The sequence below is a fragment of the Myotis lucifugus genome, unplaced genomic scaffold (assembly GCF_000147115.1).
Source record: "Myotis lucifugus unplaced genomic scaffold, Myoluc2.0 scaffold_112, whole genome shotgun sequence".
Taxonomy (NCBI): domain Eukaryota; kingdom Metazoa; phylum Chordata; class Mammalia; order Chiroptera; family Vespertilionidae; genus Myotis; species Myotis lucifugus.
The window spans coordinates 2721030-2733398 of record NW_005871160.1 but is presented as its reverse complement, the minus strand read 5'-3'; the positions used below and the strand labels follow the sequence as shown (position 1 = coordinate 2733398).

The 12369-nt window shown below is 39.2% G+C and overlaps 1 protein-coding gene across 1 annotated transcript in view; it reads right to left on the bottom strand.

Annotated features, from left to right (window-relative positions):
• The window catches only part of PPARGC1A (PPARG coactivator 1 alpha), a 99035-nt gene that overhangs the window by 13165 nt on the left and 73501 nt on the right, over nucleotides 1-12369 (bottom strand). Inside the window, exons 8-10 of the mRNA XM_006093273.3 lie at nucleotides 8163-9078; nucleotides 7470-7574; nucleotides 7199-7319 (exon numbers count right to left, since the gene is read on the bottom strand). Of these exons, the coding sequence (XP_006093335.1) occupies nucleotides 7199-7319; nucleotides 7470-7574; nucleotides 8163-9078 (1142 nt within the window). The remainder of the gene's footprint in view (nucleotides 1-7198; nucleotides 7320-7469; nucleotides 7575-8162; nucleotides 9079-12369) is intronic.

Genomic DNA, 12369 nt, shown 5'->3' with positions numbered 1-12369 from the left:
ATCTAAACTTCCTGGCGCCTGCTTGCATGGGTGTTCTGAATTTCTTTTTTTAATGAGCCTTTTAGGAAGGTTACTACTGTATAGAGGAAAAGGAGGGGAGATGCAGAAGAGAGAGAAAGAAATTGAACCATCACGAGGAAATTGTTCAACTACCATTATGGGAATACACATAGCCTACAGATTCAAGTAAATTCGAAGTTAAAGATAAAATCGACCATATGCACGTCCATATGCAGACATATTGGGACAGTCTCTGAATTGCTTCTTTATACAAAGCTGTAGGCAACAATGATCCCACAAAGGAGATAAAGCAGAGGACCTTTTACATCAGCTATGGATACATTCTGCAGGAAAAAGAAGACACAACCTGGATGGAACAGAAATCCAAAGGGCTGTCCACAGTCACGTATTATCTACTTGTCTATTATCTCCTTTTATAAAACACAGGACTGGAGCCACATCTTGCTACCTTACAAAGACCAGAGGTTGAATGCATGTTAAAATAAAAAGATTTGAGTGCTCAGTTTTCCCGGTGCTAAAAATGAAACCAAAAGGCATAAGAAGGTCTAAAAAGCAAAGACAAAAATCTTTTCGAAGATTGGCCAAAATGTCTAGCAGAGAACTGATTATTTTTAACATGTTGCATTTTTATTAGACTGATGAATAGATTGCATATCTTTAAAAAACCTTAACATTTGCAGCCAATTTTTCAAGACATTAATTTCTAAACAGGAGATGAAAGGAAAAGAAATCAAAATGCTTAATAACATTTCCAACTTCTTAAAGGCTTGGAGGAACTCTAAACCTTTGGCAAAAGCTTTTGAAAAATGATTTTCAGACCAGTTTTCACTATCGAGAAGGATGGAATATTTATCAAATATCTTTTAGCTTCAATTTTCACAAGAGCTAGTTTGTTGATGGGATGGATAATAAAACTAAAGATTTATGTTGCATTAACAAGTATGGTAAATCCTCATTATATCAAAACAGGGGAGATAAATAAAAAAAGTAAAACCGGACTGAATGAACTGACTTTGTATTATCAAAGCCTTTATCAGAAAGTGTATAGAGCCTCCCAGTTAGCTGGAGAAAGCATGCAATGTTTCTCATCAAATAATAAGCTACTCCTAATAAAAGTGATTTGACTATGGATAAAAATAAAATCAGCCCTAGCTGGGTGGCTCACCTGGTTGGAGCCTCATCCTGTACTCCAAAAGGTTGTGGGTTGGATTCCCAGTCAGGGAACATAGTACCTAGGTTTCAGGTTCAGTTCCTGGTTGGGGCAAGTACTGGAGACACTGATTGATATTTTCCTCTCACATCAATGTTTTTCTCTTTCTCTCTTCCTTTCTCTCTCTCTCTCTCTCTCTCTCTCTCTCTCTCTCTCTCTCTCTCCTTTCCTCTCTCTCTAAAATTAATAAAAACATATCCTTCAGTGAGGATTAAAATATATTTTAAAAATAAAATTAATAAGGAGGTTAACACTTATCATCTAAAATATATCAAGTACTAGTTGATGCTTTTCATGGGTTATCTCACTAAAATGTTCTGCATTACTAACAACAAGGAACAGCCTGATAGAATTTGGATTTTCAGAACTTTTATTCTACATTTCCAAATTAGAATAAATGTTAAAATCCTCCTCCTTTGCTAAGAAAAATGCATGTCAACTTTGGCAATGAAAGATTGTGTTCATTGTCACATTAGCTACAACCTGACTTCCTCAAAAATTCCAAGGATAGTACAAATGCTATAGTTGAAATAGATGAGATGAATGGATAAATTCCATGCCATTTCTAGAATCATTGGCATAGTTAGGTCCTCTATCAAAAGGAAAAACCTGAGGGGGGTGGCCATAAAAAGATATGGATGGGCAGAACAAAATGCCAAAACTCTGACAAAATCCAAAAACAAAAGGATTTTTTTTCTTTTGCCTTTAATATTGATTACACACAACTAATTCAGTAGCCATTCAATGAGTTTATACTACTAGGGTGCACTCTTAGGGAGAAAACAAAACTACTGTATTCTGTTTTCCAAGTTACCCCCATTCCAGAAGTGCTCAGGTATGTTCCTTCTTAGGGTATAAGGTGCGACAGATAGGAATAAACCCAGGTTAGTCTACTTAATAGACAATCTGCAAGTAAGAGCTCAGATGCAAGTAAACCCAGTGATAAGTCAGAAAACACGAAAATTATAGACTCAGAGTATATGTAACTACTTGTGATAAAACTGCTCATTTCTAAATAGTGAGCTTAGAACTCAAAATATACTCACTCACCTGAAATATCTCTTGAAAAGGGCTGGAATGGAATGCTACTTAATTTTCTCCATTAAAAAGAGTAACTATGAGAAATTACACATTGCTTTTCATTTGGAAGAAGCTGATCATTATCAGTGATGATGCACTGTCCCTGGCTCCTGGGCTGCATACTAACCAACGGAGAAGAGAAATGAAATGCCACAGCCACTGCCCAAGCACATCTGGTTTTGGTTTTAAGCACTGAGCCATATCATAATGTCTAGATTTGCCCTTTTAATTAACATCCCATTATCATGTTTTGTGGCAGGAAACTGTATAAATTCCAAATGGAGCTGGACTTGGAAATCCACAAGAAATTAGAGCAGTGACAGTTTAGACAGTAAGTACTAAACTCTGGCTTGCTCAGCTCCAATAAAACCTGAATTATTTCAAGCCTATGAGACTGAGAAAGGCAGAGGGTGAACTGGTTTCTGAGAAAGAGTTTAGATAGACATTGGAGGAAAATATCAACTGAACCAATAGCAATATTCAACCACAATGTATGATTCCGGGTTAGTAATTACTAATCAGTAGCCTTCGCTTAACTCTCTGATGTGGTGAACTCAAGTCAATATGGATAGAGACTTTTAGAGGCATAGGCTATGAAAACTTTACAGACCTCCCAAACCATCTCCTTACAGAGCTCAAAGCAAAAGCAATATAGACCACAAAACAAAGGTAACAAAGTCTACCTTAATTCTGTAAAATATCTTTTACTAAATGACTTACACATTATTTTTTTTCCTTATGGTGACTCTACTTTGTTGGTCCCCTAATTATATGATTGATCAGAATTAATGTAAAATCCTGCACTACACCCAAAGTATTCCAAACATAATTTGCTACTCACTCACTACTTTAAGAATATCTCAAAAATCTGAAGGGAAACCACCTACCCGGCCAACTTGGGTGGACTGTCCTAGTTTCTTTAGCTGTTTCATGAATGACTTTTCAAGCTAATCTAGTCCAATGACTCAAAAATCATTGCCTGTATCTCTGTGCCCAAGTACATAAAAATAAACTTTGCAAAATACATTTTGGCATAAGAAAGCAGATTATTTTGAGGAAGGAAATCAATCAGAAAATCTTCCTGTGGGTAAACTCATTAAGTAGTTCCACTATGCCTCCAAGATAGACTTCAAAATCTTTATCACGACTTACAGAACCTTTCAAAGATCTGGCTAGCATGGAGCCCTCCAGACTTATTTCTTGCTGCTCCTATACCCAAGTGTTCTAGTTAAATGACTATAAGATTCAAAATACTTTGCTTTTTTTCCAGAAATTTAGTATGAGTTATAGCCTCTGCCTAGAATAGCAATGTCCAAGAAGAATATAATGCAGTTCACATAATTTTAAATTTTCTAAAAGGCACATTTTCAAAGTAAAAAGGAGCCAGAAAGTTAATTTTAATGATGTATTTTATTTAGCTTGATATATCCAAAATATCATTTCAACTTGTCATTGATATAAAAATATTAATGCAGTATCTTACACCCTTTTTTTATAGTCTTTAAAATCCACATGATCTCACTCATTTGTGGAATATAGTGAACAACATAGACTGATGAACAGGGACAGATCCAGAGACAGAGAAGCAGCGATCAGACTGTCAAACTTCAGAGGGAAAGTAGGGGAGGGTGGGGGTAAGTGGGAGAGATCAACCAAATGACTTGTATGCATGCATATAAGCCCAACCAATGGACACAGACAACAGGGGAATGAGAGCATGAGTGGAAGGGGGGTTGGGGGTTAATGGGGGGATGAGGACACATATGTAATACCTTAATCAATAAAGAAATTAAAGATTGAAAAAAAATCCAATCACACTTTTAGTGCATTCAAATTTGGGACTAGCTGAATTAGCCACTTGGCTAATGGCTACTATGTTGGACAGCACAGGTTCAGCAAACCTTTGCCTTCCATCCCTTTGGTTACAGATCAATCTCACCCTTTTCAGGGATGACCTCCCTCATTCCCAGGTCTTCATGCCCACTATAGTACCTTAGATGTATCTTCTACAATAGCACTTAACACACCCCATTTCCTCTTTGTTTATCTTTATCTTAAGCTCCCTGGCTGTAGGACAGCAGGTCTTACCTAATTTTATATCCCCAGCACCAAGCAAATGTTTGTCACCTAAAGAGTCATGAGCTTTCACTATGTTAAACAGAAATAGCATATAGTTATTGAGGTGGGTATTGGTTTAACAGTAAGTCCCAAATCTTTATATTAAGCTCTTACTACCTATAGGTCACTGTGTCAGTAAACAATCTCTAGGTCATAGATTGTTGCTTTTTTAAAAAAAGTCAAAATTCTCAAAAATATAAGGTTATTTTATAATTCTTTAATGTAATCCAAGTTGTCATTTGCACTATAAAAGCCATCTTCCAAAGAAAATTGATAAAAGATTGTCTTAGTCAAATAATTAACTATGAACATTCAACATTTGTGACACAATGAGAAGGTGGGGGTGGTATCTGCTTTCAAGCTGAGGTTGATGACCTCAAGATGCTTTTGGCTCAAGATGCTTATGGACTGTAGATCAATCACACTACTTGATCTATTTGGAAAGAGTTTAACTAGCAAAAAGGCACCTACCTTCCTTCCTTTCTTTTTTTTTTGAAATTTAAATTCTTTATTGTTTAAAGTATTACATAAGTCTCCTTTTTTCCCCCATTAACCTCTCCCCGGCCACTCCCACCCCCAAGCACATGCGCTCATCCCTCAAGTCCCCATCTGTGTCCATTGGTTTTGCTCATATGCATGCATATAAGTCCTTTGGTTGATCTCTTACCTCCTCACCCCCTGCCTTCCCTCATAGGTTGGACAGACTGTTCAATACTACCTTCCTTTCTTGACTCTAGCTAAGTATTTGGCACTAAATTATCTTTGAAGCAATAAAATAAGCACATGTAATTTATCTACACTTATTTATATAGCTTTGGTTATAGCTATGCTGTATTTTGCCCAAATGAGTAAGTATATTATTAAATAATTAATCTCTCTCTTTAATGGCATACTTCTAAAAAGAAACATGAAGGCTTTTATAAAATATGAATTTGCAAACACTGAAATAACTATTTTTCTTACAGGCTTATGCAACATGATTCTCTTTTATAAAGATTAACTATAATATGCCATATTAAAAGGCTTTGTAAGCTACATGGCACTATATAAATGTGAGTTATTATAATTATTGAATAGGCTATTAATTAAAAACAGCAAAATTAGAAATATTGAATTTTTAATTTTCATTAGTCTTCTTAAGTGTTAACTAATGACACTCTGGCGGATCTTAATATCGCAGTTCATTTGAAAGTTGAGAAAAAATGAGGAAAAGTGTTGTAATTTGCAAAAGACCCATGATTCAGTCTTAGGTAGATTTAAAGTTAAGTGACAGCAAACACCCTAGACCTTTAGCCTAAGTATTCAATTACATCTCCCTTTTTTCCCCTTGAGTGCCTACGATTAACAAATCTCTCATTTAACCTTTTTCTTCCAGCTGATAACTGTTGGCCAATGCTTGATTTTGACTTCATTAGTCAGTTCTTTTCTGTAGGTTTTTCAAGATTTTGTTGATGGCAGTGGGTTTTCTTAAAGGAACCACATCCATCTAACCTCTAAAATTCCATTCCCTAAGTCTTGGTTTCCTTGTATGCAAGATATGTCAAAAGCTGATCTTCATGGAAATGATTCTCAACAGCTAGCAAGGCAGGCAGCAGCTGCAATGAACAAAAGCAGTACCATTTCTAATCGATTAGCCATGGCTCCCTGGAGCACCCTGAGACTCTACAGGGGCTTGGTGGGAAACAGTGCCATAATCGATTAGGAATGTCTGCCATGGACAAGCACTAGATACTGACAACTGGAGTGTCTCATATTTGTCTTCCAAGGTCTAGTTTTTTTTGTTTTGTTTTTTGTGTTTTTTTTAATATATTTTATTGATTTTTTTACAGAGAAGAAGGGAGAGGGATAGAGAGTTAGAAACATCAATGAGAGAGAAACATCGATCAGCTGCCTCCTGCACACCCCCCACTGGGGATGTGCCCACAACCAACGTACATGCCCTTGACCGGAGTCGAACCCGGGACCCTTGAGTCCGCAGGCCGATGCTCTATCCACTGAGCCAAACCGGTTCTGGCCCAAGGTCTAGATTGATAAGCAATGGGTGGGAGGTGGGGTAAAGTCTATCAGTTAGTAAGCAGCTGCTAAAAACGTACTGACCCACAGAGAAAAAAATTAATTTAACATAACCTGGATCTTTCCAGTAAAGGGTCAGTACGGTCTATATGTCATGTGAATGTAATGCCCTGCCATAAGTGGTACCAAAATACATAATGGGTTATTGACAAATAGTTCATAAGAAATGTGATGAGTCAACTGCCCAGTTAGGTGTTGACCCAGCACAAGAAAGAAATGATGACTTTCTTAGCAAATTTTCCTCTACAGCCTCCTTTAAATCTAAGAGACCCAGTCTCTTCATGGACAATATAATCCTCACACCTGCCAAAAAGACAGAACAGTGATCCCTCCTCATTTTCCACTCAGAGAAAAAAGCAAGAAGAACTCATCCATTGACCCGATGGAACCAGTGCCTGACTGAATAACTCTCTTCTGCCTCCATTTTTGAACACAGTAATGAGCTTCAAGATGAATGAGATGAATGAACTATACTGATTTAACATTTGGTTCTCCAAAGGGTCAGTACGGTATATAGGTCATGTGAAGGGAGACTGGGGACTCACTGATGTTTTAATGTCAAGAGGTTGGATATTGCATATTTTAACAAAGCCTTGGCTTTAGTTTATTTTTTAATCTACAAAAAAAAAGAGAGAGAGAAAAGGAAACAAAAGAGAAACCCTCCTTTGAAATGAAAGTTAGCTCCAAGCTGCTTACAATTGCCTTCTGCCTCTGCCTCTCCCTTTGTTTGGCCCTTTCAGACTCGCGCTTCTCATACTCTCTGCGGTATTCTTCCCTCTTCAGCCTTTCGTGCTGATATTCCTCGTAGCTGTCATACCTGAGAAACACAACTTCATCATTAAGTCAACCACCTCCAGTGGCACGAGCAAAATGAATAATAAACTGGGGCGGGGCAGGGTTTAGATAACATCTTGTCATCTAAAGGCCCAGATGAGAGGAGCCCAAGGAAAATGACACGCATCATTACCTGGGCCTACGGCCGTAGGGTGATCTTGAACGTGATCTCGAGCACAGGGGAGAATTTCGGTGTGCATGGTGTCTGCAGTGGCTTGACTCATAGTAGTAGCAAGATCTGGGAGAGAGGAGAAAAACAAAAAGGGCATTTGCAACTGCCACTTAACCCCCGTTGATCGGCACGACTGAACATGCCCAGGAACGCTGTATTACATACACTGGCTTTTTCTTCCTAGAGACTAGTGAGATTTCCCAGTGACAGTTTCTGATCATCTAGTCAGCTCAGAGGTCTGGGAGTGATGTGTTCTCTCCAGCGTCTCTTATTGATGTTAACGCCGAGCGCCAGTCTGGTACACTGGCAGCTTTATCTTGCATGGATCTCAACTATCCTTGCACAGGGCAGCTCTCCAGGTAATGGAAAAAGTTAGATGAGCAAGTTTCTTACAAATTGCTCTCTCTGATCTGACTGGCTCAAGGCACTGTGCTCAAGGCTGACAGATTTAAGAGAAGATGAGGAGCGATGTATGTGTAACAACAATCTCATTAGTTCAGTGACACCCCGAATGCAGTGTGAGGAGCTGGCCTGCCTGTGGGTTTAAATGTTTTTGGTTTGGGTGGGTTGTGGTGTTTTTTTTTTGTTTGTTTGTTTGTTTGTTTTACTTCCTGGGAATGCCTTATGCTCTGGGTGGGTTTTGACAAGATTTACCTTGAGGAGGATCTACTGCCTGGGGACCTTGATCTTGACCTGGAATATGGTGATCGGGAACACGACCTGTGTCGAGAAAAGGACCTTGAACGAGAGCGCATCCTTTGGGGTCTTTGAGAAAATAAGGATTTGGGTGGTGAAACGGAATCTCTACATGGAGAGTTAAAGGAAGAGCAGGAAGGGGACACGTCGAACAACGAATAGGACTGCGTGCCGTCCCAAGGGTAGTTCAGTTTATCACTTTCATCTTCGCTGTCATCAAACAGGCCATCCATGGCTAGTCCTGAATTTATAAACATAGGTAGTTTGGAGAATTGTTCGTTACTGAAATCACTGTCCCTCAGTTCACTGGTCTTGTCTGCTTCGTCGTCGAAAACAGCTTGACTGGGATGACCGAAGTGCTTGTTGAGCTCGGCGCGGATCTCCTGGTCCTGGAGCTGTTTCCTGGTGCTACAAGGAGAGACCTGCTTGCTCCCCTGCAGAGTCTCTCTCATGCAGCACGTGTCTGAATCCGTGGAGGAACAAATCTGCCCCTGCCCACTGGCGGAAGCATCTTTGTATTCTAGTTGTCTAGAGTCTTGGAGCTCCTGTGATATATTGATGAGTATTTCTGTTTTGGAATTGACTGACTGACAGTAGTCATGGTCACCAAACAGCCGTAGACTGGGCCGCTTGGCCTTCCTTTCCTCGTGTCCACTGGTGAGCACTGAGGCCTTGCTGAGTTGCGCATACAACTCAGATTGCTCGGGCCCTTTCTTGGTGGAGTTGTTGCCTTGGGTACCAGGACACTCGCTGTACCGGGGCTTCTTTGATGGCGGAGGTACCACAGTCTTGCAAGAGGACTTCAGCTTTGGAGAAGCCCTAAAAGGGTTGTCTTGGTTGGCTTTATGAGGAGGAGTTGTGGGTGGAGTTAGGCCTAAGGCAAAAAAATAAGATAAATAAAAAAAAATGGTGGGGAGAGAAGAGACAGAGATAATGTTCTTAAATGCCAGGATACATTTTCCTAATTTTACTGAGATTTCAGACAATGGTTAAAACTGGGTGAAAAAGAAGGAAACTAAATTCATGACAACACCTGCAAAAGTGACTCTCTCCCCGCTAAGCTCCTGTCTCTAAGAAAAGATGGATCAACTGTGCCAGGCAGCTGTGTGAGTCATGAGATTGTGTATTTCAAACACCAATGCTGACAGACCTGCTTTCCAGGAAGCATTAATGCATTCCTCCTGGCCTCCATGGCACCAGGCACCACCAAAGGTCAGATTTTTTCAAGGGCATCACATCCTCTGCATTATGGAAAATGAACGCGGTGGAGCTCGGGGGAATCATGGAACAGCTTTGGTAGCTTTTGTCTGCAAAGCATGCTGCCAAGGATGCAAGTGGCTCAGGGGTTTTGTCCAATCAAGGAAATCTACCAGTGAAGCTAAAGAATTTGGAAACTTAAAAAAAATAGATGGATGATGGCAAATGCGGGAATGACATAGGCAACGTGGAGGTAAGTTCAGTAAAATACTACATAGGAAGGCAGGGAACTAGACAACTCTACAACTTGATGGCAACAATTCTTTGTCGCCACAGTTCATTAACTTAGTAAACCATGGCTAATGTAGGTATAATACAGTCTTGTAAGCATAACTAATACATTCTGTCTAAAATATGGTTCTGCAGCAGAAACCAAAGTGAACAGTAACATGAATTATTGCAGTGACAGGGGACCATTTTATTAGAGCTCAACATTAGGGCAGGTTATGAGGCTGAAGGACTGAAAGGAATTCAAGCTTCAGCAACTAACTAATTTAAAATTTTTTAAATAAAGGAAAAGGGGGAAACCTTATCAGTTGTTGGTTGCCTTTCATGATTTTTCTACAGAAGGGCAGAAAATTCCATCAGCAGTCCCTATGGGAGAGTCCGTGAAGTATAGTTGCCTCATGAAGCGTCCCCCCTGAGTAGGTGATGCTCATCCCCTTAGACCGAGGAAGGGTAATTGCAATACAGCTTCTGAGTCCAAGGAACTTTGAAGAAGGGAAGATTGGAGTTCAAATGACTTCATGCTTTGGAGGGAACATTTTAGTTTACAATACACTTTCTATTTAGAAGAATGGGTGAATGCTATTCAGCAAAAAAGAACTTCATGTATGCTAACAAGCCTGGGGTTAGACTTAAGGCAACTGCACATTTCAAGGAAAGGCAAAGAAATTCTACCTCACTGGAAAAAAAGTGTGTGTGTATGTGTGTGTGTGTGTGTGTGTGTATTTATATAGAGAGAACCAAGTAGGTCACAGAAAGCCACGTGAAATTTTTGTATGAACAGGCAGATGCTGCCTCTCTCTCCTACTTTACAATAAAGAGATGGAAGAAATTGACATTTTACCTAAAATGAAATTGTTTCTGCCACTCTTTGGCAATTTTATTATGCATAGCTAATTCTGCCTTATGAGGGAAGAAAGGGGACAAAAATGCAAAGTGGTTTCACTTTGGAAATCCATCCCAGAAAAGTTCAGAAAGACCAGGAAATACAAACACAAAGAGAAATATCTGAGTCTCATAAAAGCTTCCCTTTATTAACAGCCCCTCTGCCTACCCCTCGTTGCTTATAGATAATAAGGAGGTGACATATTCTTGAATGAACCACCCAGGTTACTGAGACACTCTCTCCTTTCTTCCCTTTTTCATGGACAAATATGACTTTTACTCAATTTTAGAAATTCCTATGTGGTCAATCTTTTCTTTTCTCTCTCTTTTTTCTTTTCTTTTTTTTCTTGTTTCTTTACCTTCTGCATTGCCCATTCACACATACTGATTTCTAACACATGCTACCTTCAATTACCATGGCAACAAATTTAAAGATACTAATACCCAGCAAAGAAATGACAAGTTCTCAAATATTTCTCATAGAAAACTAAAATGCACAAAGAAATAATGCTGGATAATCTCTCTTTGCTGAGTAAATAACAGTCAAATATTCCAAATGACATACATAGCCCTTGAATTGGGGGAAATGACATTCAACATTCTAAAATCCTAACTCCATAAATCTTTTCATGACACCTCAGATGAAGGTAATTTTTACTTTTCCAATAAGTTACTGCCAGGATCAACCACTTGATACTTATCAGAGATAGCTGTATAGTCTTGCTTACCTTTTTTGAATGTGAATTATATCTTGTCTCTTCAAATAGATTATAAACTCTTAGGAGGATGTCTTATTTTAGCAAAAACTTGGGCTTATTTTTGCAAAAAGTTGTACTCTTTTTTTTGTTTTTATTTTTCTAGAACCTCCTTCACTGGTGAATTCCACATTGCAGTGGCCCAAGGATCACTTGGGAAGCTGGTTAAACATTTGTAATGAGCTGGTTCACAGACCACATATAGAGAGCCACTGTCCTACAGAGCCCATGAGGCACACTGCCTTCTACTCAGGTCCATGTATTTTGACAGACATTCTAGGCTTATGAAAAGAAAGCCTAAACTTCAGAAACACCAAATTAGGCCACTATTAAAGAGAGACTAGTTCTAAAAATAACTCAGCTATCTAGGGATTTTAAATATAGAAACCCTTTTTAGTCTTGAACATGTGAAACCCTTGTCCTAGTACCTAAGCTCATTACCACTTAAATAAGTGACTCTCAAGTTGCTCTTGGGAGTGGCGATACCCTGATTGTAGTGTCTTTGAGTTAAAAACAGAGCCTTTCACCTCCCTCACGTATGGGGCAGCCTGTGGCAACTGAAGGGACAGTCCCTGAACTCCTACTGTGCCTTGGATGCTACCCACACCAGCCACTGGTGTTTCAGAGACCACGCCCTGGGGCCGCTCAGTTCTTTCTAATAAAGAGAAAAAATTAAAGTGTGTCTTTAGAATCTGAAGTGCATATTCTTACATATGTGCTTAAAATGTATAGAAACTCTCTGAGATAACCAAATAGACCCTGGGAGTGAAACTATCAGGGCTGTAAATTTCTATGTACACTACTTGTTAAAACAAATAATTTCTTGCTTAGTGGATGGAAGTTACTTTAGGATTAGTGAGTAGGTGGGTAGGGGAAAATATTTTAGGTAATTCCTTAAATTGTTTAATATATATTTTTATTGATTTCAGAGAGGAAGGGAGAGGGGGAGAGAGATAGAAACATCAATGACGAGAGAGAATCATTGATTGGCTGCCTCCTGCACGCCCCACACTGGGAATTGAGGCCACAACCAGGGCATGTGC